General features: G+C 39.5%; 2 protein-coding genes across 3 annotated transcripts in view; one reads left to right on the top strand and one right to left on the bottom strand.

The window, feature by feature from the left end:
- The first annotated feature begins 106 nt into the window (after positions 1-106).
- clul1 (clusterin-like 1 (retinal)) lies at positions 107-7,465 on the top strand. Of its 2 annotated transcripts, XM_047368179.1 has the most exons (9): positions 107-221; positions 2,163-2,300; positions 2,455-2,603; positions 2,690-2,860; positions 4,497-4,935; positions 5,031-5,153; positions 5,238-5,452; positions 7,017-7,195; positions 7,302-7,465. In XM_047368179.1, the coding sequence occupies exons 2-9, from the start codon at positions 2,198-2,200 to the stop codon at positions 7,315-7,317; spliced, it is 1,395 nt and encodes a 464-aa protein (XP_047224135.1). In that variant the 5' UTR covers positions 107-221; positions 2,163-2,197; the 3' UTR covers positions 7,318-7,465. The 2 variants fall into 2 exon arrangements, with proteins under 2 accessions (XP_047224135.1, XP_047224136.1); XM_047368180.1 differs by lacking the exon at positions 7,302-7,465 and having other exon boundaries at positions 7,017-7,199.
- An 87-nt stretch (positions 7,466-7,552) lies between these two features.
- The window catches only part of yes1 (YES proto-oncogene 1, Src family tyrosine kinase), a 36,653-nt gene continuing 17,109 nt past the window's right edge, over positions 7,553-27,096 (bottom strand). Inside the window, exons 3-12 of the mRNA XM_047368178.1 lie at positions 26,965-27,064; positions 24,909-25,007; positions 24,007-24,110; positions 22,638-22,787; positions 20,959-21,114; positions 17,768-17,947; positions 15,142-15,218; positions 14,259-14,412; positions 13,174-13,305; positions 7,553-9,552 (exon numbers count right to left, since the gene is read on the bottom strand). Coding sequence (XP_047224134.1) covers positions 9,344-9,552; positions 13,174-13,305; positions 14,259-14,412; positions 15,142-15,218; positions 17,768-17,947; positions 20,959-21,114; positions 22,638-22,787; positions 24,007-24,110; positions 24,909-25,007; positions 26,965-27,064 — 1,361 coding nt within the window. The 3' untranslated portion in view covers positions 7,553-9,343. The remainder of the gene's footprint in view (positions 9,553-13,173; positions 13,306-14,258; positions 14,413-15,141; positions 15,219-17,767; positions 17,948-20,958; positions 21,115-22,637; positions 22,788-24,006; positions 24,111-24,908; positions 25,008-26,964; positions 27,065-27,096) is intronic.

Below are 27,096 nucleotides of genomic sequence, written 5' to 3'. Positions count from 1 at the left end.
ACAAGCAGTACATTTGAAATGACCACTTACGCAAAGCCTTCCTGTCAGCATGCCCAGCAGTGGATTAATGGGCATCAACCTCAAGCAAAGACAGTAATAGGATGAAGTTCACGTAGGATGAGCACAAATAGACCTGAGGAGGTCAACATAACCCAAAGACTTGTGTTCACACAAAGCACTTTGTTTGTATCAGATAGAGTAAGACCTTCAGTCTTCTGCAGGTGAGTTCTTTTGGTTCTGCTGGAACTGATTTTTTTCCTCTTTTTATTAGTCATCTTTCAGTCTAATATGCATTTTACTTGAACTCGACATTTTCTTAGTGATGTTTCAGTAAATCTGAGTCTTTCTGAAAGAATTAGCTCCTTACATTACAGTGAGATACCTACCTTATGTCTAAAATTTTTACTAATCTTTTTCTTTTCAGTCTTTGACAATTTTCATACTGCTTTAATATATTTCTACCTTTTTGTATTAGTGTTGTCATTTTTTTTTACAATACTTTTAGAAACAATGGTTAAATATGATGGCGGTTGGATTTAATCGAACAGCTTTTATAATCAATTTAAACCCCTAAGTCAAATGGGTACATCTCCATTTGGAATAAATCCTCGCTTGTTGCCAGGGGGCAAGGCAGGTGATTTCAACTGTTGTGCCAAACTGGCAAGTAAACAGAATTTACATATTTTTGTTTTTGTTTTCTGTGTACTTCTTGGATTTGGTGGAGCTTGGACTCCTGTAACAGCAGATGGGTCTAAACGTAAACACAGTTTCCCTGCTGAGATAAATCAGATAATGTAATTTATTCAGGTCTCACGCACTGCTGTCAGCCTCTTGATGGTCTGGCTTAGAGTAAAAACTACAGTCAGCTGTAAATGGAAAAAAGGGATCACATGAGAAGGATAGATATAACTCATATGGTTATGCAACACATTAAACTGCAGGACCCCAGTTCGCTTAAATTGCTATAAAAACAGCAGCATGTAGCTTTTGAAATGTTGTAAAACATATCACTATTTAATATGCAAATGTGAGAACGTCTGAATATTTTTCCTACTTGTCACTCATTTTTATCACCAATTAATTCTATATTATTTTTGCTCTTACAAACTATACACACTAATGGTCTTGTGTGACCAAACGAACTGACTCTAAAACAGAAAAGGATTTTCAAGTGACCACACTGTGAGCAGTTGTCTAGCACCACCTAGTGGTAGATTTGAAGATGACAAGCGCCTCTGATGTTAAACCACATTCAAGCTCAAATCCCATAACCTAACTGAGCAGATTGAAAAAAAGTTAAAACAGTTTGCATAAGTATTCACATCCCTTTAACTTATTAGAACAATAAAGTCCCGTGTACTTTATTGGGATTTTTTCTGTGACAGAATAGAATCAAATGGATGTTTGAGAAGTAAAAAGTGAATGCACAAAAAAAAGTAAATCTGAAAAGTGTGACTTGCATTTCTTTTCAATCTTTATTAGACAATGCTTGTTAAAGACCATATTTTACTTAAGGTACAGATTAAAGTGTTTTGAGGCATATCTATACCTGATTTGCACATTTTCCTATTATTTGTTGCAAAACAGCTCAAGCTCAGGTAGATTGAATAGAGAGCATTTTGTCTGAAGTTTGACTGGACTCCTCTAACACATGAACATGCTTTCATCTAAACTATTCCATTGTAGCTCTGATGTATGATTAGTGTCCTGCTAGAAGGTGAATCTCCACCCCAGTCTCAAATCTTTTGCAGCCTTTAATAGATTTGTTTTCATATCTAATGCTATTTTAAACTTCTCCAGAACATTTTCCCTGACCTGTCTGCTCTGTTCCTTGATTTTTATAATGCTGTTTGTTCACTAATGTTCTCTGACAAACTCCTAAGGTCTTTAAAGAACAACCAGATATATATGAAGATTAAATTGAACGCAATTAGAATAAATCTTTTTTTTTAACTCATTTGGTGATTTCAGATGTCTGTTAATTGTATTTATTCACCTCATGGTAAAAGAGATACAAAAGTCTGACATTTTTCTGATTTGTATTTGTAAAAAAAAATTAAAATTATGTATCCTTTTCTGCACAGAGCCTGACATGCATAGAGTTGACTTTAAACTGCATTCACCACTGTAACTCCAGCAAACAAATCTTGTCTTTTTTACAGAGCGATTTTTAACGCATCAAACATCGCTACTAAGAATGGGGCTCCTACTCGCTTTTAGGCTTCTCGCCGTAACATCATGTGTCCTCAGTTCTGCCTTTGCGGACCAAATGAATGTCTTCTCAGAGGACATCTTAAACCGTGAGTTGGCAAAAGCATAATCATTTTCAATTCTTGCCCCCATCCAGACAAAACACAACCAACCATGTTCTAAATATTCCTTTAAAATCAATTCAATTTGTTTCCAGTTTGTGTGAGAAAAGAAAATGGCGCATTGTGTTCATTTGTGTCTCAGAGCTGTCAGAGGATGGTGAGAAGCTTGTGAACGAGGAGCTAAGAAGAGCTCTGTACGGCGTGAAACAGATGAGGGAGGTGATGTGGAGGAATGAGCAGAAGCACGAGCACCTCATGAACTCTCTGAAGCACAACAGCAACAAGAAGAAGGCAAGAACTTACCTAAGATAAATAAGAGAAAAAAGACTCAAACACATGATACTTCATATGATGCATGCTCTCAATGCCTTCACCAGGGAGCAGCCCAACTGGCAAAGGATGTGACTGAGAAGCTGGAGGAGGCAGAAGAGCAGTGCAAGGACTCCCTGCAGTCAGAGTGGGAGGAATGCAGACCCTGTCTGGAGGATGCATGTAAAACCTTCTACACCTCCACATGCCGCAGGGGCTTTGCTTCTTTCCACACTAAGGTATGAAAACCTTCTCACACTGTTATAAAAAGAACCACAGGTTAAAACTTTCCATTTGGCTTTGCAACATGACTAAACAGCCAGTAATCGTTTACTTAAATAAAAACCCTGCAACATAAATGTACATGTTCTTTTATAATCATTGATCTCCATTTATGCCTCTAGTTATCCCACAAAACAAAAGAAAACTGAATATTTGCTTTACCTGACAAGTTGATTACTTTAAATGGTCTTTAGAGGTCCAAAAACTGTAACTACACAGTATTTATCAGCTGAATTACAACATATGGTTGAGGACAGAATTATTAGCCCCCTATGAAATTGTTTTTTTTGTCACAAAAGTTTTTTTTTTTTAAATGTCCTAAGTGCTGTTAAACAGATCAACAAATTCGTAACACAGGTTTCCCAAACATCTTTTGCACCTGGAAACAAAATTATTTCACAAAACTAGCAGGGTCAAAATGACCAGACCCCTTAAGAACTGACCTTTTTATTGAGCCGAAGCACAAACTACTGTACAATCATGTACTTTGACTCTGTAAGGCTCACAGGACAACCTGGAAAAATATTATGTATACTTGAGGCGTGTTCTTTGGTCAGATGAGACCAAACTAGGGCTTTTTGGCCATAGAGACATTGCTCATGTTTGGAGAAGGAAGGGAAAGGCATATAACCAAAAGAACACCATCCCCACAGTAAAACATGGTGGTGGGACCATCATGCTGTGGGGATGCTTCAGTGGGTCACGCACTGAGAATTTTGTTTAGGTCGAAGGAATCCTGGAGAAAGGATATGTGAATATTTTGAAAGAAAATCTCAAGCAGCCAGCAGCAAAACTTGGTCTGGGTCGTCGTTTTGTCTTCCAACATGACAACGACCCAAAGCATACGTCACACCTGGTGAAGAGCTACCTCCAAACAACCAAAGTAAACATTATTGACTGGCCAGCACAAAGCCCTGACTTGAATCCCACTGAAAATCTGTGGGGTGCACTGAAGACCAGGGTCCATGCTAGAAGACCATCACATCTGGAGGAGATTTGCGAAAGAAGAATGGGCTGGGATTCCTCTGGAGATGTGCCAGAGACTTGTCACAAACTACACCAAACAACTACATGCTGCCATTCAATAAAAGGGTTGCGCAATTGACTATTAGCATCAGGGGGGCTGACAATTTTGACCCTGGTAGTTTTTGTTCTGCTGTGTTCTTTGGTCTTCATGAAACTATTCACTAATGTTCTTTAACAAACCTATGAAGTCTTCACAGAACAGCTGGATTTATATTGGGATTAAACTGTACACAGGTGTACTCGATTTACTGATTAGCTTACTTCTGAAAACATTTAGTTGCGCTGGATTTTAAGTAGGTATTAGTGAAGAGGGATCAAATATATGTATACCACACTGTTCAAATTTTTGTTGGCAAGGATTTTGCCTCTACTTTACAGTGTAACATTATGTGAAAAAGTGGCACAAGGTAAAAATACCTTTCAAGGCAATGTACATCACCTTCTCTCCTTTCCCTTTTTATCAAAAGACCTGTTAAATAATCTCTCTATAACCCTCAAAATCATCTCGCCGCCCACAGTACTAAAATTACAAAGGTCAAATACACTGCCATAACGTTCATGTTGCAGGTGGAAACATTTTTCCAAAGAGTCTCCAGGCGGTTTGGTCCCAGAGAGCGGCCCCTGGAAGCAGGGGACATCTTGGTGAACCAGGGCCCTGATAAATCGGAGACAGATGTTCTCCAAATTGAGGATTCCTTCAGGCGAGTGATAAGCAAGGTGGGGACTCTGGTGAACCGCAGCATCACCTTGGTCTCCAGGATGAGCAGCAATCTCGACAGAGTCCTGCAGAAGGCTTTCCTAAACAACACGGATGTACTGTCAGAGGAAAGTACCTCCAATCCCTACGACCCCGGGCATGACTCAGGCTTTCTGCAAGGCGTTGGGCTGGAGGAAGTGCTGGAGTCCTTCTTTGACTTTGGAAAGAGCGTGGTAGAGGAGTTTGGAGCTGTGGTCACCCAAGTGTTTGATGACCTTCATCAGACTGTGGAGGAGAAGACAAAGAAAGGTAACTGGACTTTTCAGGTTGTTGATGCCACATATGTGCCATTGTAGCTGAGTAGTTTGCATATAATTTTATACATATTTTGCTCTATTGCACAGACTGGGAGAGCTTTCCTCGCTTCCTGCAGAACAGGAGACTTTGCAAAGACCTTCGCAGGCAGACTTCAGAGTGCTGGCAGCTTCAGAACAAGTGTGAGGCCTGCAAGGGAGCTCTGCTCACAGGTGAAGCACCTCTATACTTAAACGTTTTTCTTTTTCCAGCCAACAACTTTACACAACGCAGCTCATGTTTTCCTTTCTCCCCAGAGTGCCCAAGTGTTCGGGAGCTGCATGTGGAGCTGGATGAAATATCCCAGCTGCTGGACGTCTCCAAAGAGCAATACGAGGAGATCTTGTCCATTGTCCAGCATCATACGGATGAGACAGTCAAGTGGTTGAGCAACATGGCAGCTGAATTCAGTTGGGTGGCTCAGGCCGTGAGCAACAGCAGCGCTCCTCAAAACATCTTCCGCATCTCAATGGTGAGACACAAATATAATGGATGAGAGGGGACAAACGTAAGATTAAATAAGCAGTGAATATGTATTAAATCAAGGATTCTACAGGTGCATCTCACTATATCATGGGAATGTTAATTTATTTCAGCAATTCAATTCAAAACGTGAAACTCTGAAAATCTGAACATTGCATAGGATCAATTAATTAAAGAATTTTATTACAGAAATGTTGGCCAATAAAAATCATAGGGAAGAAAACTTTATTCATTTACACCCTCCAGAAGAAGGGTAAGCCACAAAGGCTCAATGCTAAATACCTGGCTTTTCAGAGTGCTCCATTCACACATATTAATGAAAAGTTGAGCGAAAGGAAAAACTGGTGGATGAACGGCGAGGAAAACCAAGACAAACTTATACTTTCACAACTCCCAACAATTTATCTGTTTAATGTTCTTCACAGCATTAATTGCACCTCTACATTCAATTTTATATTGTGTTATGAGACATTTAAAACGTGCTGCTAGATTCATGAGATGTTTTCGTCAAATACAGACTGTTGTAAGTTTTACACGGGACTGGTGTAAATACACGTTATATAATGGGTTTTGGCAAAGTATGTTTTGGGGTTCAGTGGTATAGGGGTTTGTGGGTAAAGAACACATTATCACGACAAGATAAGGATGTCCCACTTCATGTTTCACTGGAATTAAGCGGATTGTGCAGCAAAGCCAATTTAAGAGTTCGAGAGACATTGACAACATGTGGGATGTGGTTGGATTTGTTGCTTCAAGAGCCACTGTGTCCAGAACATTTGCTATAACTTGCATTTCTAGTGGTATGCCTCCTCCTAAGGCAGTTGCTCAGTGGTCCTCAAAGTTCTCTTTTCACATGAAAGCAAAGTTTGCATTTGGAAATCAATGTCCCAGAGTCTGGAGGAAGAGTTGAGAGGCACAGAATCAAGCTGATCAGTGTGAGGTTTCCACAGTCAGTGATGATTTGGGGTGGCATGTCATCACCTGATGTTGGTTCACTGTGTTGCATCAAGTCCAATGCAAGCACAGCATCGGGAAATTTCAGAGCATTTCACTCTTCTCTTCCTTCAGAGAATCTATGAGCTGAAAAGGGAAATGAGAGATATCAGAGCCAACAAGCTGAAGGCCACTTCTGAAACAACCTAATTTACCTTAACTCCTCAGCACATCCACAGCCTGATGGTCTCCTTGCCCCAGTAATATGTAGCAGAACCCCACAAGTATTAAGTAAAACAAATGTAGGTCAACATTTGTGTCAAAAGCCCTATTTTTGTAATTGGTCTTATATAATTTTCAAATTCTCTAAGCAGGTGATTTTTTAATTGACTGTTAATCTGAATCAACATTAACAGAAGCAAAGACTTGCAGTTTATCACTTTGGTTAAGTTCAACAGAACTGAAAGTCACAAGCTGAAATTTCCCTGCTTTATCAGACCATATTTCACGTTCTGAATTTAATTAATACAATAAATTAACTTTTGGAGGATATCCCAAATTAAAAAGGGGACTCATGCATCTGCAAGAGAAAATGTAATATGGCGTTTTCTTCTCTCTAGGTAGCACCAGAGAGCCACGATGAGCAGAACATGTCTGCCACTGAAACCAAGGTGGAGGTAAACGTCCTGAACTCTCCCCCTCTCATACTCGACATCCCCGGAGAGCTGGAGCTGCACGACCCAGCCTTCATCCAGTACGTGGCCCAAGAGGCTCTGGACAAGTACAAGGAGTTGGTCAGGTGAGCGTCACTTAAAGGCTCGACTTTACATCATAAATACATCATAAAAGCATATTCTCTTGATATTAGAGCACTTTTGCTTACAATGTATTTTCCTTCCCAACAGGATTGAAGATGAGTAGAACTGCAATGTCTTCTTCACCTTTGGCACTTTATTTGTGGACACAGCTAGACGATGTGTAGTAGACAACTTGATGTTGATTTACAAAGTACAGCTGTAACTAATAATTAACCGAATGATTAAAGCAAATGTGCTTTCTTACAGTTAAACTGTGTAAATTAATAACATTTATTCTATTCACTGGCCAAGTGAAATGAGACTGAATGTTTCAGTGGATGTCAAACAGACATGAAACACTTGGTTTATCATTTTTATTTTATTCTGTACAAAATCATATTAGTTCTCATTACTTTCATCATTTATACCCAGACTAGATCAGGTCCCACTTTTAAGGGACAATCGCTTACATGAATAATGCACAGAAAGACAAAAAAAAAATTCACATCTTACATATTGTCTAACTTTTCGTACTTTTAAAGAATTCCAAAGTAATGGAAGTACCCGTGAGGATTTAAACAGACTTTTGACATTTTTTATTTATTTAAAGAACTAAGCCATGGCTCAACCATAGTCTCCGCTATGTGCTTTTGTTATCGGACTTTTAGTAGGTAATGAATGTGAAAACGGAGGTAAATGTCACATACCTAAGTACAGCACCCCTCACATTTATGCGTAAAAAGCTCAAAATAAATCCAACCTCTATTTGCAGTACCATCTTATTCAACTAGTTGCAGTTCTTCAACAGTAAGATTTAGAGATTTCAGATTTTTAGCATGATAAACCTGTCAGTTTCAGATGTTTTAATGATTACTCTGACTGTAGACATTTGTAAGGGTATACAAATGACTTTTGTTTGTCACTTCCTACCTTACTCTAATGGCATGTTCCCATGCCTTTCCCATTTTGAAGAGGTGCCAACAGAAAGGGGTGTCTTTGTCAAAGCATATACCCCGAAGGAAACAGGAAGTAGTGGGCTAAAGTTAAAAAGCTCCTCAACATTTGGATCAAGTTTTTTAATGAATTAAAAACTGAAATAAATACAATTTTTAAGGGGTGCTACAAATGAATTCCTGGACCCCTCCCCCCAAAGAGGATGCCATGGATTGCCAATTAGAAGTTCAACACTGATTACCTTAAAAAACCTAATAATATTTTAAAGACTAATAAAAAATGGAAATTTATTTGAAGGTTTTTGACACCTTTACCAAAAATCTTCCCCGTACTTCGATAATTTAATAGCTTCCTGAACTCAACGTTTACCTTTGAGCAACAAAAAGTAAAAATATTAGTTTCTTTATTAGAGTTTTACACCCAGCAAAAGACAATTTGACAAATTAACTTGGATCTTCTTTTTCTAGTTGCACAGGTGAAATTTCATTTTTCCATTTTTTTAAAAGATAATAAAAAAAAAAGGAAATAATCGAAATGTTGCTTTAGAATTCCCCAAATTAAAATGATAAAAAAGGAGAAAAAAATGGCAAAACAAAAAACAATCATAAAAAAAAGGTCTTATCCTCGATCATCCACCTGATCACACCTGCTAAAAATATTTTTTTTATACAAACTGTACATCAGCTTTGATCTCTCAGTACATTCTTACATCCATACAGCAGACCTTTTTATTTAATTAACCACGCGCTTTACACTCATATCACATACTCGACAAGTTAACCACAGTTATTGGTCACTTAAAAAGACGTCCTTAATCCACCAACGGATTCAAACCGAACTCTTGCTCATATAAAAATGTCTGGATTCAGATTTAAAGATCTGTGTGATTTTAACATAAAAAAGGGAATTTGTAGGAAGGTGGGATAAATTCATTATTTAAAAAGTTTATAAAGTTAAGAAAAAAAAAAGGAACAAAACACGTCTCCATCTGTCTGTTTGTATCACAGTGTTGTGGCCAGCTCACATGGATTTATCCCAGAGCTTAATATACCCATTCGTACACTTGGTCCCACTGTACATCAGGGACAATCATTTTCAGGTGTGCCAGTGTCATTGTGGCCTATTTCTTAATTGATATTCTTTTCTTTCAAATTCTGTTATTGATCTACCTAAGAGTTTAACCTAAATCCCCTGGACTAAAGGTTGTCTCCAGGCTGGTATTGTGGCTCCGTGGCTGTAAAGTAGTCTTCCAGGAAGGACTGGATGTATTCGAACGTCGGCCTTTCGTCTGGCTCCTTCTTCCAGCACTGCTTCATCATCTCGTGGAGCGACTCGGGGCAGCCGTGCGGGCAGGGCATGCGGTACCCGCGTTCCACCTGCTCCAGAACCTCTCGGTTCACCATGCCTTGAGAAACAGAACCAAAATGTGGGTGTATTGAAAAAAATAAATACATAAGGCAATAGCTTGCATTTATAAAGTTTGTTTGGGGAATCTTCCAATTGGGAAGGCCCACCCTTTCCCCTCCCACAGGTGCTGGTCATTTCACCGTTTTGATGGTTTGTGTAGCTCTTTGCTCCAAAACAACTTCATTTCCACCATCCATCAGTTCATTCACACCTTAGGAATGCTTCATACCTGCTTTGACAACTAAAGATTTTAAGTCATTTTCTACTTTGTACTTGTAGTCCAGTTGTTTATGTGCTAGAATGACCTAGTCAAAGTCTAGATATATGTCCAACTGATATTTTTTTGGCAAGATTGAAAATTACTGGACATACACTGCTAATTTCAATGGAAAATTAAAGAATACGTTTCATCTTAAAGCAAAGGTGGTAGATACATACCCTAAAAGACTTACATGTGTTATTGTATTGAAAGAAAGTTTTAAAATGTGGTGACTCAGGGAGGCAGAACAGAAATATACACAATACTGAACAGATTTTATATTGGCAAAAACTTTTTTAAACCTTGCATCATTTTCTTTCCTCTTCAAAGTTATGGGCTATTGTGTTGGTATGCCAAATAAAATCTCAATAAAACACTTCGTGATTGTAACATGATATGAAAAGGTTCATGGGATGTGAATACTTTTGCAAAACATTGCAGAAGTCTGACATCCAGTAAAAATAGTCAAGATCTCCAAGATGGATAAACAAGTGTGGAGCAGAAGCAGGAAAAAAGATTAGTTGTGAGGATGGAAAAAATGGGCCAACACGTGTTTTTCATATCCTCCTCAGGGCTATCTTCAAACGGCCGGGGCAAACATGGAAAAGTTCTAAAGTCAAGAAAACCTGTGTTTTGATTAGATGGTAGAACAGCGTGCATCTTAAAATTGACACCTTTATGGCACTTGTAGAGATAAATTGGCACACAAACCATTGTTTTGTCGAAGAGACTTTGAGAAAACCTGAGCTACCTAAATGTAAGCTGGGCTATTATTTCCTGAGAAACCTGCAGTCCATTTATAAAGCTGTAGCTCTGACAGAGCAAAGACACTGTTAGGAGTGTCAGCATAGATTCCCCAGTGTGGTTCACATTCTGCCATTTGTCACAGCCAGCACTGGTTTCAAGCAGAATACCAATCAGCACTGCTTCATCCTCTGAGACAGGAAGACAGTGATGCCGAACCCTGTGACACGGCACAGAGACCGCTCCGCTGGGAGCTCAACTGCAGCTAAAAGAGGTTATGACGGAATCAGTGGCATGGCTGGAGTCTAATCCCCCTCCCCTCTCCTTGTCTGTGGGAGAGTAGGGATCAGATTATCTCACACTGGGGGAGACAGCGGCAGGGAGCAGCTGCGGATTCTGGGATATGATAGCTTGGTGGTATGCCGGATGCTGCGGTGGAAACATGATTTATGGCTTTCATCTTAAAACCTGAGCTCCTCATTAAATGTTTGGTATTCATCTGTGTTCAGATCCATTTATTACAAAAGGTAACTTGAAGAGGAAACAAAGTAATATTTTTCCATGTAAAACCTACATAAAAAAACACAGGATCAAAAAATAACTCAAAAAAAGACACAAATGTGCAACACATGGCTCTTAAAAAGAAGACAAGGCCAGAATTAATTAGACTGAACGATTTGCACTGAAAGTAAGACCACCAGAGCCAGATGCTCCAGTGGGGCTTAGGTCAGCCATATGATGGGCTAGCATCAGAACACTGATAAAGGCACATGCAGACCGCCGGGCTCAGCCACAGCAGGGGAAGCAGCAGGAGAAAGTACAGGTCCTTCTCAAAATATTAGCATATTGTGATAAAGTTCATTATTTTCCATAATGTCATGATGAAAATTTAACATTCATATATTTTAGATTCATTGCACACTAACTGAAATATTTCAGGTCTTTTATTGTCTTAATACGGATGATTTTGGCATACAGGTCATGAAAACCCAAAATTCCTATCTCACAAAATTAGCATATCATTAAAAGGGTCTCTAAACGAGCTATGAACCTAATCATCTGAATCAACGAGTTAACTCTAAACACCTGCTAAAGATCCCTGAGGCCTTTAAAACTCCCAGCCTGGTTCATCACTCAAAACCCCAATCATGGGTAAGACTGCCGACCTGACTGCTGTCCAGAAGGCCACTATTGACACCCTCAAGCAAGAGGGTAAGACACAGAAAGAAATTTCTGAACGAATAGGCTGTTCCCAGAGTGCTGTATCAAGGCACCTCAGTGGGAAGTCTGTGGGAAGGAAAAAGTGTGGCAGAAAACGCTGCACAACGAGAAGAGGTGACCGGACCCTGAGGAAGATTGTGGAGAAGGGCCGATTCCAGACCTTGGGGGACCTGCGGAAGCAGTGGACTGAGTCTGGAGTAGAAACATCCAGAGCCACCGTGCACAGGCGTGTGCAGGAAATGGGCTACAGGTGCTGCATTCCCCAGACCCGGGCTACAGAGAAGCAGCACTGGACTGTTGCTCAGTGGTCCAAAGTACTTTTTTCGGATGAAAGCAAATTCTGCATGTCATTCGGAAATCAAGGTGCCAGAGTCTGGAGGAAGACTGGGGAGAAGGAAATGCCAAAATGCCAGAAGTCCAGTGTCAGTGATGGTCTGGGGTGCCGTGTCAGCTGCTGGTGTTGGTCCACTGTGTTTTATCAAGGGCAGGGTCAATGCAGCTAGCTATCAGGAGATTTTGGAGCACTTCATGCTTCCATCTGCTGAAAAGCTTTATGGAGATGAAGATTTCGTTTTTCAGCACGACCTGGTACCTGCTCACAGTGCCAAAACCACTGGTAAATGGTTTACTGACCATGGTATCACTGTGCTCAATTGGCCTGCCAACTCTCCTGACCTGAACCCCATAGAGAATCTGTGGGATATTGTGAAGAGAACGTTGAGAGACTCAAGACCCAACACTCTGGATGAGCTAAAGGCCGCTATCGAAGCATCCTGGGCCTCCATAAGACCTCAGCAGTGCCTCAGGCTGATTGCCTCCATGCCACGCCGCATTTAAGCAGTCATTTCTGCAAAAGGATTCCCGACCAAGTATTGAGTGCATAACTGTACATGATTATTTGAAGGTTGACGTTTTTTGTATTAAAAACACTTTTCTTTTATTGGTCGGATGAAATTTGCTAATTTTGTGAGATAGGAATTTTGGGTTTTCATGAGCTGTATGCCAAAATCATCCGTATTAAGACAATAAAAGACCTGAAATATTTCAGTTAGTGTGCAATGAATCTAAAATATATGAATGTTAAATTTTCATCATGACATTATGGAAAATAATGAACTTTATCACAATATGCTAATATTTTGAGAAGGACCTGTATGTTGTGACTAGGAGCAAGAGATCACATTGGTGGAGGGGTTTTCCCCCTGACTGACAAGTCACAGGACACCAGCACCGGCTCACACCAGTTAAACCCATTTCTGTTCTGATCCACACATGGGAGATACTAACCGCTTTAAATGACAGAATTAAAATAGAATTAAATTCCCACTTTCTCAAGACTGCCACATGTCAAACTATATGTTGATGTGTGTATACCAGCATATATGTTCGGCTTACCTGGATATGGAACTCTGCCCTTTGTCACCAGCTCTGTCAGTAGTATACCAAAAGACCACACGTCTGATTTGATAGTAAAGCGACCGTACAATGCAGCTTCTGGGGCCGTCCACTTGATGGGGAATTTAGCACCTGGGCAAAAAAAAAAAGAAGATGAAATTAAAACATGAGGCACAAAATCAAAAGAAGAGCAAAATTCACATTTTATCTATTCTAGACTGGTTCCAAATTTCACATACAGCCTCTAATACATGCATATACCACACACTAGTTATTTGGTTAAAAGTCCTCTAGCAACTTGAGGAGAAACCTCTTGCTTTTTGTAGCTTTTGCTGGATGGGTTCTGTCAGAATATCTAGGGTGGTTTTCCAGGGTAGCTTTTTCTTCCCTCCCGATTCGGTGCTGGTTCTGTTGCTAAAGCCAGCACCAAATCAGACAAAAGCAGGTAGAAAACTACCTCAAAAATGGTTCTGCTAGGGATGTTGCATTGGGTTTTGGATGTATTGGTCTGATTTCACCATTTTCAAATTACATTCTGGACTCTGCTGTCACGGTGGGCTGAGGTCTGTGTCCCCAGATCCAACTGTGCCAAAGTTTTACTTACTGATTCAAACCTCAGAAGAAATGAAAAAAGGTCAATATATTTAGGAACAATACTGGAACCATAAAGACTCAGGTCCATCTTAAGAACAGAAACTGCTGGAACGCAAGTTTCAAAGTCCAAAGTTAAGTGTTCAAAATAGGCACCTTCAAGCAGCTTATAAGACCAACTCAAACACAAATTGAAACTAAAGAACATTAAACTTCTGGAGTGACACCAGTGTATATACTCTTCTTAAATTACCATAACTTCATTACCAGGCCTCTGCAGAGCTGAATGACTCACTGATGAGGGAAATCAGCCATTTTATTCAGGTGTGTTAGAGCAGGAATGCATCCAAAAGGGTGCAGGATAGTAGTTCTCGATGTCTAAACTTCGGCAACCCTGCCCTAAGCCTTATGTGCAATAATCTTAAAAGGTCTTTTGAAGGTATCAGCGGCCATGTGCTTGAGTGCACGGTCTGCATGAAGGTTCGAGTACGCACCTTGACGAGCAGTGTATTCGTTGTCCTCGATGAGTCGAGCCAAGCCGAAGTCGGCGATCTTACACACCAGGTTATCCGCAACTAAGATGTTGGCAGCTCTTAGATCCCTGTGGATGTAGTTCATTCTCTCAATGAAGGCCATCCCGTCTGCGATCTGGGATGCGGGGCACAAAGGAATGGTAAGATGTGTCAATCAGAAAACAGGGTTTGAATTAAATTTACATGTTTAATTACTTTTAAATTCATAGTTTTGACAGTTTTTAACCCAGACTGAAATGTATAAACTAAGAGAGATGACGTGATGCTGTGGCACTCAGAATAATTACAGAGAAATCCTCAAAACACAACCATATATCACCCTGACAGTTAGTCTTCTCTGCTCTCAGTCTGTGACAGCATGATTTCTCACACACTTTTCCCCTTTGCCGAGTGCAGAGATGAGCGCAGAGAGCCAAATTAAGATCAGATCATAGCGGGAGACTGAACTCACAAGCTTAAGAGGTCTCTAGTGAGAAATGTTTGAATGCTACTGGCAGTAAAATGAAGGAGGAGAGAGACACACCAGGGAGTGAGCAAAATAAAGAGGGGAGGATAGATATTAAATAAATAAGCCACCCAGGCTCAGAAGTGAACAAAGCCATTATATTCAGTGCCTGCATGTTTGCATTATAACCCAGACATGCTCACACAGTTGTCCTTGTTGAGGATAAGAATCCCCACAGCATGACACTGCTAACACCACGCTTCGCAGTGGGAAGGTTTTTCCAGGTGATGTGACATTAGTTGTATTTCTGTAGCATTTGAGCAGGCAGGCAGGAGACCGAAAGAGGCTGTGACTTCTTTTTGTTATTTCAAAATCTTCTTTTTTCTTTTTGTACCCTACCTGTGAAGCCATGTCCACCAGCTGTGGAAGCTTAAGATGATTCCCATCTCCTTCTTTCAGAAAGTCCAGCAAACTACCTGTCAGAAGTTAGAAATGAAAAAAAAAAAACTAGTCAAGCAGAATCAACACACCTGTGTGTATAAACGGAGTACAAAGGCAATAAAGAGAAATACAGCAGGAGTCTGCATGAACTACAAAAGATACGGCAAACAGACCCACTCTGAGGAAACAATAATGTGTTTGCACAGATAACATGGGACTTTTTTTTAACCAATCTCAAGCCTCACCTGAATCTTCGCAAGTAAAAAAAAATAAACCATGAATTTTTACCTTGTAACTAAAATCAAAACATTAAATCCAAGTAAATTATCATAATTTACACTGATGGAAGGTTATGTAACCCCAAACGATTGTTATAAGTGGCAAACTGTTTTGAATGATTTGCTACTTATACTTTAAAGGCTGTTTTACCGGTGAAAACGGCCATGTTTTTAAATAAATTGTACTTTGCTTGAATTTTAAGTCTCAAAGGATTGAGACTCTTATGCAGTGGTTATTCAGATAAATAAAACACTAACTTCCAATTGACACCTATTAACTCTGAGACAGAGTGGTCATGAATTATCACAGGTTATTTAAAGTTACAACTTAAATTGCAGTATACTGCGGTGCGAATATGGGAAAGATTTAATTCATGTATGTAAATACTTGTGAAAAATATTTTCTTTTTATGTTTTTGGCAGCACTAGTGGCTTTTATGTTTCTCATTCTTTCGACTGCAAGCTGACAGCAAAGGGGAGTAGAGAGGGGGAAGACTTGCAGCAAAGGTCACCTGGGCTGGGAGTCGAACTGGCGACAGGTGCGTCGAGGACTGAAGCCTCTGACTATGGGTTGTGTGCTTAACCCCTGCGCCACCGCTGTGCCCCAGAAAACATTTATTTCTATGCATCAAATGGGTTGACTCAACACTTTTAGTGTTACTGCTCAGACAGAGCGAAAAACATCTGCTTGAAGGGAGAAGGTGTCACCTTCAACCAAGGACAATCTGGCAGTCATTGAAATTAATCGTGTGATGAATAGTTGGCAAGATAAAATGTGCAAAACGAAGACAAAAATACATAACAAGCAACCAGGTGGTCAATGCACAGTCTGGAATACATCATATTCAGCCTATTTACAGACCCAAATTATTCATTTAAGACTAAACTGTCGCTTTGTGTTGAAACAACCCCGGTTATGTTTGAGTTAGCCATATGGTCAATGTGGCTGTATATGCCGCTCCAACTGATGAGGAAACCAGAAACATAACGTTTGGGAGCAGAGCAAAGCTGCAAGCTTTGAAAGAAAGGAGTTATCATTCCTGGGGCAAGGGTAAACTCTGAATAAAGAAAAAAAAAAAACACCATTTATGCTCTTTTTTTTTTTTTTTTTTAAGAGAAAGGTCTTGCTTATTTCAGCAGTACAGCAGCAAACATCAATAAGCTTACTTCAACATGACTCGTGTAAACCTGGGTTTTTAAGTTTAAATTATACCGACACTGGTCAAAGTTGCACTGCGTTCATCCTACCAATGAGCTGTGCTGCTGCAGCTGCCTCCATTGGTTTGGATTAAATCACTATCTCATACTCGTTACGTAATCCCTTCTTAACCTCATCTCATTTTCATTATGGCCCTGTGACCAACTCCCATTGTTGATCACAGGCATAACCGAATGGGTAAACTTTGATCCAATTCTATGTTAACACCCATCAGTATGATTTGAAAATAACTAAATAATTCAGGAATCAATGCACTATAACTACATTTTGCAACACATCCCCACTTTCTTGGCAGCTGGATTGTGCCTGGGTACTAACAAGTCCCACCAAAGAAATCATATTTTCTCCATCAGGTTTAAGATAGATTTCCTTCACATTATGTAATCTAACTGAAAGCAGCTTTAAATACTGCAGTGCGGCAGTTTCAGAAGTTTTTTTTATTAGAGGTTTTTCTTGAGCTTTCTTTAGTCAGAAGACCATACCTACATAGCAATAATTTGCTAAAATCTTGTCCCATTCTGCCTGACAGAACTGGAATAACTGGGTCTGGTTTGTAGCCTGCTTGCTCGCACATACTTCAACGTTGTTGTCCTTAAGCTTCTTAGCAACTAATGTGGTGACATGGCTTGAGTCATTGTTCATTTGGAAGAAGTATATGTGCCCAAGCTTTAACATGCTGGCTGATGTTTCGAGATGTTGCTTCAGCCCCTTCTTTTATAAATACAGTTTGCTGTTTTGGAAAACCACATTGATTTATTGATGAGAAACCATTCATTCTTTTCACACACTGTACAAACAAACAATCTTGTTATTCCCAGCTGTAAGTTTGTAGTGAAAACTGTACCTCTCTGGTGGAAAGCTTTGGTTTAACGGAAGTAAAATTAGCAGGGAGAGGGGCGCATAATTAAGTTATCAGAAGATCACTGTGGGATTTCCCATTTCAAGTCTTGTTAGTGCATATAAACTTTTAAATTTCGTCAAAGCTAAAAAAACGACAATCTTTCTTTATTCAGCAAGCAATGAGAAAAAAGTGGTTACATGTCTTTCAACTCAGTCTATGTAAATACCTGGTTTCAACTCTGCTTACCTTTACCCATGAATTCAGTAACAATATAAATGGGCTCTTCGGACACCACGGCGTAAAGCGGTACCAGTTTATCGTGTCTGAGTTTCTTCATGATCTGAGCCTCCTCCAGGAAAGCCTCTGGAGACATGGTCCCTGGTTTCAGCGTCTTGATCGCCACTTTAGTCGTACCATTCCACGTGCCTGGGTAAAAGGAGGCAAAATCATTAATGATCTACAGTATTATGAGATTTGATCACGACTTATTTCTCATATTGCTCATCTCTAGGAGTGTTCCCATGGGTACAGCGCAGTGAATAGGACAAAAAAGAAAAAGAAAACATCAGCCACCTCCTGGTTGAGGCCCACTTACTCACGCCCTGCTTACATATAATGAGCCGAGAATGGCCTTTATAGATGACCCATATTGACTAAACTCTACCAGGTTGAAGGACAAAATACACTCAGCATGCTGTGTGGAATCAGGGTGACAGCATAAATATCCCAGAAGCTGTGGCTCAGAAGGACTGACAGTAAAAAGTTTCAGCAGAGCGGGAAAAATTCTGAGCAAACAGAACAGGGAGAGGCAGAATGAAATTCCTGGGATTACCCGGCGGCTTTGCATGTCGAGGCTTGCTGGAGGCCAGCCTCTATTAGAGACAGAGCGATGAAACAGAGAGTCGTGTTGGCTCAGAGGGCCCCGTGTCAAATGTAGGCTGGAGAAATGAAGTGTATGACGTGACTTGTCATTGCAGAACTCTTTGCACGTCACACAAAGAACCAACGGCAAACAGGAATCAGCCTTTATGAGTATGTGGGCCAGTGAATCCACATGATGAGGGGCTGCTCAGAGATCGGTTTCATTCTCTTCCTAGAAGCTACACCTGGCCTGACTCTGTGTCTACCTGTGACACCTTTCTGGAGAGGGGAATTGTCCGAGCTTCTGCTGGCAACAACTTAATGCTCACCCTCTACCGATGATCCACATAGCCCTGTCTTTTAGTGTTTAGCCCTTTCTCTCTCCTAGACATGGCGATTGACGGAGCTTAACTGTAACTAACTCTATGTGCTCTCTTTCAGACTCTAACCTTGAAAACTGGCTCAGAGTTTATCTGTTCTTTCTTTCTAGGTGAAACGACTAAAGGAGCTACATCCATAAACATTTACTTTTTCTTCCCATAGAAAGTACTCCTGGATCAGTGCTTCTGTGTTATTTTTCTGTTTCTGCTCTGTTCTCTCAAACCCCCAGTCGGTTGTGGCAGATGGCCGCTCACACTGAGCCTGGTTCTGCTGGAGGTTTCTTCCTGTTAAAAGGGAGTTTTTCCTCTCCGCTGTCACTACATGCATGCTCAGTATGAGGGATTGCTGCAAAGTCAACGCCAGTGACTGTCCACTGTCTCTACATGCTCATCCAGGAGGAGGGAATGCTGCAAGTCACTGACTGGATGCAATCTGCTGGGTTTCCTTAGATAGAAAAACTTTTCATCCAATTTGAATAAATAACTAACTCTGACTGCACTGTTCAATTGTTAGGATTAATTGGAATGTATGAACCTGACTGTTGTGAAGTGCCTTGAGACAACAAGTGTTGTGAATTGACGCTATATAAATAAACTGAATTGAATTACTGACACCAATTAAACAGAGTTTACACACATCAACTATATTTCACATTAAAATTGAAATCAGCTATAAATAATGTAAAGTGGCCATTTTATGTGTGTGTGTAAGCCCTAATGGCTGTTACTGTATGGCAACAAAACAATTTGCCTTCTTTACTTATTCATAAGCCAAGTGTCGAGCATCAGTACTACTAAAAAGATTTATCCTCGTGTTGTTGACATGGGACATACAACATAAACAGAAAAGTGGAGGGTGGAAACAAATTAACCTCTTTCTGGTTTCATGGTTTCATCAAATACATGTGGTCCATTACCCTGAACACACCACTGCCAGCATCATGCTGTAGGGATGCTTTACTTCAGTAGGGACAGGGAAGCTGGGGAGAGTTGATGGGAAGATAGATGGAGCTAAATACAGGGAAATCAAGGAAGAAAACTTGCCAAAAGCTGCTAAATAAATGGGAATGGGATGGAGGATCATCTTCCAGCTGGACAATGACTGCATGCATACAGACAGCTATAATGGAATGGTTTAGATCGAAGCATGTTGATGTGTTAGTTTAAGTACAGATGTAAATCAAAGAATCTTTTAGCAGGTAACAGGACATGGTTTTATGTACAGCAAAGTTGCTCTGTTTTATCCTTCTGACATTTGTCATGGGACCTGCTGGATACAGAAATGTTCGTACCATTTAGGAAACTTAAAACCTTAATGAAACCTAATGATTTACATTCTCTACAGAATCGTGCTTTTAGTAAAACTAGCTGCCCTAACTGCACTAATCACTATTATACAAGTCTTAAGACAGTTTAGCTTCGGAACCATTTTGCCTTTGTTTTAAAATTTGAGCAAAAACCTGTTTTACAGCAGCTGCTCATGGCATGGTCTGACCTCTGCTCTAACATAAATAATGAATGACTGCTAATGGCTGAAGGGCTAGAAAACAATATTTTGAATGCTGTTTATATTTAAAGGGAATCTAAATTATCTGAAATCAGTATTGGGAAGTCAAGGAAGACTATTTTGGTAATGCTAGCAGCGATAACCACTCGATAAGCAGGTTTAGCATAGCCAGCATTTTGTGGCCGAGTGGCAACTTTTCACACAATTCAGATATTAAAATAAATACTGCAACAACGTTACACTCCATGTTGATTACACAGGGATCTTTTTGTTGCAACCCGTGAAGCAAAATGGTCTCAAGTCAGAGAAACCACAGATGAAAGTCACTTCCATTAGCCTCAAGTATAAATCTGACAAAAACAACGATATTTGTAGAACTGTACGCCAAGATGAAGAGAATAGAGATTGGAAAGCATGAGTGAAACGACAGTTTATAAGAGTTAGCTGAGGAGAAAAGTGGATTTACAAAGCAACTTTATTTGCTTTCAGCTGACTACCAATGGTAAAAATCCCAGCCAAGAAAAGCGGTTATCGACAGATTTCCTGCACAACCTGCCTTCAGATGGCAAGAGAATTAATTTAGCCGAGTCACTTGCTCTACTGTAAGTAACAAACACAGTTAGCTAGGGCACATCACACATTTCTGACATGCAGCCTTATGCTTTAGTGCAGTAAAATCTGTGCCTTACCCATCCAAACTTCCCCGAAGCAGCCCTGTCCCAGTTTGACTTCCAGTCGGAGGGAGTCTCGTGGGATTTCCCAGGCATCTTTAGCAAGTCCCTGAGTTTGCGGCTTCACTGTTGGGCACACAGTGGTAAGCCTGCAGCACAGACCATCCGCATGTTCTGAAAGAAAAGTAAATGGGTTGGAGTCATTGTAAAGGAACCATGATGGACCTGTGTAATGAGGACGAAATTCCAGTTTAATTCAAAATTTGATAAAACTGCATTTAACCATCATGCTAATTTTTCCACTTAACTCTGTGAAAAGCTGGAAAAGCAACATGATCAAGATTTGCTTTTCAGGCAATGATGTTAACAAGGTCTTCTGCTCCTTACAAGCTCTTAACATTACGTAAATAAAACCTTACATAAAGCCCAAATTAATCACAACCATATTTAGGTTTAAAATGATTTCATTATACCACAAATTGTGTCTTGTGGGAAATGAGACATGCATCTCTTGAAAGTAAATAAAACGTAAAAAAAAAAAAAAAGTATTACTTTCTACTCTTATTTGGAAAATGGAAAAATCTTTATTGGTATTAAATCAACCAACCCCTCTCATAACTGCTCACCACCCTTATGAATGTCTCAAGTGGTATTTTTTATAATTTATCTTCAGTGATGAGCTCCATTTAGCTTCCCTTCAAAGATTCCCTATCAGGACACTCCAAAAGGGCAATATTAATTCGGGTCAAAACAAACACACTACTTAAATCTTAAAACTGTCAAGGGTATGAATACTTTTCGGCTTAACTGTATGACACAGCACCAGTAAAGAGAGAACATAATCTTTGTGGACAAATTTTACAACAGACTACTTAAAGAATCGTTTTTATCAAATCCAGTTTCTAGTTTTAGAAGAATTCTTACCTGGTCGTTTTTACATTTGCTTCAGCTCCAAATGATTTGTAGTCATTTATTTCTGCACAGCATTTGTACTGTGGGATTGCCTTTGAATCCACAATACCTTACTCCAGAGACGAGCTCAAGATCAACTCAGTGACTGCTTTGTACCCAGGTCCAGAGGTAGCAATTAAATCCCAAATCGTTCACTACCATGCCTGATACTGGATAGACGTTTTTTCCCTGTTTGTATGTTTCTGTTTCACCAAATCTGACACTGCCATACGGAATGCAACAATACCATTCTGAATCATGTTGCAATTCCCTTGTTGAGGAGATGCATCCCAACGGCAACTTTTTCACTGCTCCTTTTTTGTTGTGCGTTTTCCCCGAATCTGACGCATCAGCACTTTAAATATGGCAACAAAATAGGCGAAAGCCATGCCAGCTCTCGTCATGTGTTTTGAGCGTTGCATGGTTTATTCTTTCAGAGAACTAGCAAGAATGTCCACTCATAATACATTTTTAACTTTTTATAAATTTTTCCACCTGTAAATAATATTTTCATCTGCAGAAAGACAAAGTCTTTCTTTCCTTGCCAACACTTGAAACACATCTGTTAATGCCCAAAAACGAACACATCCTGAATGACGAATTATGCCCCAATTACACAACCAATAAACAAAAGACATGACAGGCAGGGAAAATGAAAACAACTTCCTCTGAAGGATTCTGTTCACAATGTAAAGAAATGTTTGTGGTGTGGCTACCTGAGGATGAAGCTTTACTAGGCTGCATACCTGTGTAGTGTTTCACCAGTTTCTGTAGTGTGTCGAACTGTGCTCGTGTGGTGATGTAATAACCACCACAATCCAGCTTGCGGATCTTGTAGTGTTTGACGTTGTCTCCCTTTACGTCATCCCAGTCACGTAAAGACAGAGAATAGGCCCCTTTAAAATCCAAAGACATGAGGTTAAATGTTTATCTCGGCAAAATGAGATAAATAATAGAACAGTGCATTTCACTAGTTGTTAATCGTGGAGGAGGACTGCATCTCTCAATACAAAATTAAAAAGGAATGAAATAATATTTAGCTTTATCGGCTTTAGGAGCGGCACATCAGGAACTCTAAAAGCCTATCATTTTCTAACAATATCAAAGCAGAACCGGGTAAAGGTAACAACATTCGGTGTGGACGATCTTCATGAGGGCAAAAAGGTCAGTCATTTTCATCATCAGAGACGCTTATAAATGATGTCAAAAGTTGTAAGAAGCTATTTAAAAGTAAATGTTATTTTCTACGATGAGCTATGCCTTCGGTTCATTGAGGTTGTGAGAGAGGGCGAGACATTCGGCAGACAATAGGAAGGCTCAACAGAGAGCAGCTAAAATAATTAAAGTTTTATCATTTGAGCTTTTAACCTCGGTCTGCTGAATTTAAAATATGTTGGCAGCCTCTTGGAAATCCCAGAGTTCAAGTATGGATGTACATTCTGCATCAGTGGTACCAATCAGGTTTTAGTGTTGCGATTTTGCAAAGGTGTATACAAACAAATCAACTGCAGTGTGAAGCTAATAAGCATGTTACTAACAGAACATGCTCAAGCATGTTGATCTTCACTTCAAATAGTAGCTATTCAAATAAGCAATGCAGAACATTTTGAGAATTCAATGGGAACGAAATTAAACCCAACTTAACCGTGTTCTGGTTCAGTTTTAACCCCAATTAGTTTTTTTAATATATACAGTGGATTTGTGTGGATGCAACAGCTAAATGACAAGATACCTTTGCGGATACACCTAACTAGGGCTGCAACTAACGATTATTTTGCTAATTGATTAATCTGTTGACTATTTGCTTTATCAATTAATCATCGGATAGCAAAAGATGCTTAATAGGAGATTTCTTACAAAATTTGAACCAGGTGAAGCTAAAACTATGCTACTTGAGGAGTTCTGGATAGAGCATATTAATTAATCGAGCATTTCAATAATCAACTAATCACAATTAATGCGTCTAATTGTTTCAGCCCAACACCTAACCTCATCTCTGTGTGGACGGGGCCTATGGGCACTCTAACCAGAAAGGCATTCAACTCTTAGAATTATGGCCTTTTAGATGAGGAGTCAAAAAAGCCAACCCTTACATCTTTTTATGCATTTTCTTACCTTTTGTTGTTTCGCTCTCTCGTACCAAGAAAGTGCCCCTCTGATTCCCTGGAAGCAATAAGAGACGCTCAGTATCTTTTCGGCTCAATTTACCAAAGTACCACCTGCAGGAGGAGGGGGAAAAAAATGTCAGAAACTTGAATGAACTACACACAATATGATGCTTTCCTATCAACACAAGAAGAACACGTTTCTGGTGCAACATCGGAATGCTGGACACCTGTCTAGTTAATGCATTCTTAAAAATCTGGACAATTTTATGTCCCTCCGACATACTGGTAGCAAGTAAATATTGTGTATTCTCCTACATTATTGTCTGTGTGCTGTATGCACCGTCTATACCCTGATTTAATAAATATTTAGAGAATTCAAAAACTGTTCTTTTTTTATAAACAAGGAATAAGCTCGCAGCTCTAAACAACCTTACTTCTTTGAAAAACAGAGCACAGTCTATTTCAAGATACTTCAACGGATTCATTCAGAGTTGTTTCACTTGGTGATACTGCATCCTGTCAATAACAGGTGCTCACTTTTTTTTGTTATTATTATTTTGTTTTTATACACGCAAGGTGAAAGTTAATTGCCTGGTTCTTCCCCCAGTTTAAAACATCCAGCATTACCAAAACTGTCAGACAGCTAAAGTAGTCAGATCAAAAATTTTGCTGTCACACCGAAGAAACTAAACCATAAGGATGCCACTGGGTGCTCAGTGACAACACAGACAATATGTTGTTTTTCACATTCCCTCTCTGCCCAAAAGTGCCATTTTTCCACCTTCATCCGAAGAAAATAAGTAAGCAAGTTGGTAAACAGAAGACTAACAAGCAGATGAAAAAGGAACCTAAAGGAGAGTCAGAAAGTTTTACAGAAATGCTTGAAAAAGTACTAATTTGGCTCCTCACTCTTCAGCCTGTATGGAGTCGGCTGGGGCCACATAATTGCTGGGGATGTAACCATTCTCTCCTGTGTTGATGGAGCGGGCCTCCCACCAGTCACCTTCCCTGAGAAGGCAAGTAAAATAGGACAGGAAGCATATAACACACAAACTAAAGTATGAGAGAGAAATCCACCCACTCTCACATAAAGACTGCACAGTATACATAAAGATAAAAAGAACCGAGGTCATTTCAAATACTTCAGTTGGCTGCATCACAATTTTAAGTCACTGTATTGGTGGTAGAGTTTGTCCTTGATTTAAAGCTAAAGTTATAACCTGCTAACACAAAGTGTGAAATCACAGAACGCTCTGCAGATAGAAGCATCCAACCAAGACATCACATGTAATAATGTAACAGTTAAGCTTTAATCTTTGCATTTATGAAAAAGGGTTACCATTTTTGCTTCTACTGGTATAATTTATGTAAATATATAACCATTTTTACAGATCACAAAAGCTGTCGGTGCAAACGGCAAAGATTTAGGACAACTTTACAGTAAAGCATCACAAGTAGGCATGGGCCAGCTAACGGTATTAAGATATACAAAGAGAATGTGCCACAGAAACCAGTCTACTCTGTTTTGATATGACTCAATCATCTGGTTCACAACAGCTTTGCTGTTCCAGTTAATCATGTGTAGACGACACTTACAGGAAGCGTTGTTCTGCATTATAATCCACCCACTTCGCCTTTGTATATATATATAGTGTTACTGCACAGTGCTGCACTGTGTTCAGGCCTCTCCCAGACGTCTGCCAGTCAAAAGCAGAGATGATCCTTGCCTGAGTTGGTAATTTCACATAGACACAGAAGGCAGAAATGACCAATGATGCCTTTATTTTGCTGTTCTTTCAGTCGGCGTCAATGTGGAGCAAGGTTACCAAACTGTGAGAATCAGGCCATTCATAGTCACTGTAAATTTACATAATGCTTTTGTATTTTTAGAAAAACATTCCAAATTTTATATTTTTATGAAATGAAATTATACTAATGAAATAATAAGTAGAATAATGTGGAAAAATTACAAAAATCCTCACAGATTTGAACAAAAATTTAAATCTTTACGATAAATAATACATTTATATTGATGTTTGGCCTGTTATACTGACTTTAATGACCATCATAACATTAACATATAGGAAAAAAAAGTTTAAAGAAAAATTTTAAACTTTAAAAATCACATATCACTTAGAACAAAAACTCTGTAATACATTTAGCATCCGATGCTTTTTTTCTTTGCAACCAAATTCAGTGTGATCAACAGGCAGATCTGAGGGCTTAAAATTAAGACGGGGGGAGACGAGATGTAGAGACAGTATGTCTGGTGGCATTTTGAGGTCTAATCTGTACTCTTCCCACCTCTCTGAAAGCAGATGGCATTTTCATCGCTATAAAAGCCATGTGAGCCAAACAGCGCTAGGAAGGAACGAGCCATGAGATGAATTGAGGAGAGCGGGGTCCGTGTGGCGAACTTGGAGCTCTGCCTGTTTTCTCAGCTGTGCACACGTGGGAAAAAGATTACGGTGCATCAGCTGATAGTAGGATGGCAGAAAATGAATTCCCTGAGTAATTTATCATCTTTTTGAAGTGCGTAATCCATATCCCTGTGGTATTTCAAGGGCTGATTGGGTTTATAAGCTTTAAAATTAGTTTATAACCAATGAAGAAAACAAATATGTAAAATTTTTAAGCATTCTTTAACTGAGGAAAAAATTATTTCTTATACTCCAGAGTATTAGATATTTATGTTGTTTACTGAGAAGACTATTCATGTTATATGTTATTCAGTTTAACACTATAACCCACGTTTGATTCACTAATCCAGAGCAGTGTGCCATGTGAAACGCGATGGAAACAGATGGTACATTAATGGAAGCCATTAACCCGGACGAATTTCAGCCCTGATATCAGACCTGAATCCAATAAGGGATTTAACAAAAACACACAAACTGCACATATGAAACCATGGACAAATAACCATGCAGGGGCAGGTTTCCACAGTAAAAGTACATTTACTTACGTGTTATTGATAATCTGAAAGCGATCCCCTTTTCTGAATGACAGATCATCTGACGTCCTTGCTTCATAATCATACAGGGCGACGAAAAAAGTCACACCACCTAAAAAGATCAAAATCTGAGGTTTAGTTATC

The sequence above is a fragment of the Girardinichthys multiradiatus genome, chromosome 6 (assembly GCF_021462225.1).
Source record: "Girardinichthys multiradiatus isolate DD_20200921_A chromosome 6, DD_fGirMul_XY1, whole genome shotgun sequence".
In the NCBI taxonomy this organism is placed as follows: Eukaryota; Metazoa; Chordata; class Actinopteri; order Cyprinodontiformes; family Goodeidae; genus Girardinichthys; species Girardinichthys multiradiatus.
This window is presented reverse-complemented; position numbering and strand designations above follow the sequence as displayed.